The sequence below is a fragment of the Pyrgilauda ruficollis genome, unplaced genomic scaffold (genome assembly GCF_017590135.1).
Source record: "Pyrgilauda ruficollis isolate IOZ18807 unplaced genomic scaffold, ASM1759013v1 scaffold7082, whole genome shotgun sequence".
Taxonomy (NCBI): domain Eukaryota; kingdom Metazoa; phylum Chordata; class Aves; order Passeriformes; family Passeridae; genus Pyrgilauda; species Pyrgilauda ruficollis.
In genome coordinates, this window is record NW_024528914.1 from 1 (window position 1) to 823 (window position 823).

Consider the following 823-nt stretch of genomic DNA (forward strand, 5'->3'; position numbering starts at 1 on the left):
ACCATGGCGATCCACTGGCCGGTCTGGCGGGCGAACTGCGCCGCCTGCACCTGCAGCGTCTTCACCTCCTGGTCCAGCTTGCGCTGGTTCACGTAGGCCTGGGCCACCCTGGGGGGGACACGGGGGGGGACACGGGGGTCACACGGGGCTGGGGTCCCCGCCCGGCACCCCCCGAGTGACGGGGGAGCCCAAAAAAGGGAGGGGGTTTGGGGGAGGAAAAAGGAGAGGGAAGGGATCTTTGGGGAGGGGGATTTGTGGGGGTCCCCAGGAGGGTTTGGGGGGTGTCCCCGTAAGGAACGGGGCTCCGGGGGTGCCGGGGCTCACCCCACGTTCAGGTGATCCACCAAGGCCTCGGTGAGGCGGGTGGCGGCCGCGATGGCGTCCCTGCGGCGCCGCTCTGCGGGGGGACACGCGGGGACAGCGCCGTGAGGGGCGCCGCGACCCCCGCCCGGCCTGGCACACCGCGTGACGTCAGCATTATCCAGCGTGACGTCACCGAGCGGAGCCGTGACCTCACGGGCCTCCCTTCCCCCCCTCAGGGCCCCTCAGGCTTCCCGCCCTTTCCCCCCCTCTTTTGACGGACAGCCGCGCCAGCCAATGGGGAGCCGCGCTGCGGTGATCGGCAGCTCCCGCAGCCAATAGGAGGCGGCGGGCGGGGTTCGTTGCCATGGGGACGTGGGGGGCGTGGCTCACCCTGCAGCTCGCGCCGCTCGCTCTGGCGGGCCTGGTGCTCCTTCAGCAGCCGGGACAGCATGGCGGCCGCCGCCGCACGTGACCGGGGAGAGCCACGTGACCCGGGGAGGGGGAGGAGCTAGAGGGGAGG

The 823-nt window shown here is 72.4% G+C and overlaps 1 protein-coding gene across 1 annotated transcript; it reads right to left on the minus strand.

Moving 5' to 3' along the window:
* Positions 1-4: 4 nt before the first annotated feature.
* Positions 5-803, minus strand: BLOC1S1 (biogenesis of lysosomal organelles complex 1 subunit 1; the record flags this gene model as incomplete). The annotated part of the gene is made up of 3 exons (XM_041485518.1): positions 694-803; positions 325-397; positions 5-108 (listed from the first exon to the last, which is right to left on the minus strand). Coding segments are annotated over exons 1-3 (238 nt in total), but the record flags the coding sequence as incomplete, so codon positions are not given.
* Positions 804-823: the final 20 nt, after the last annotated feature.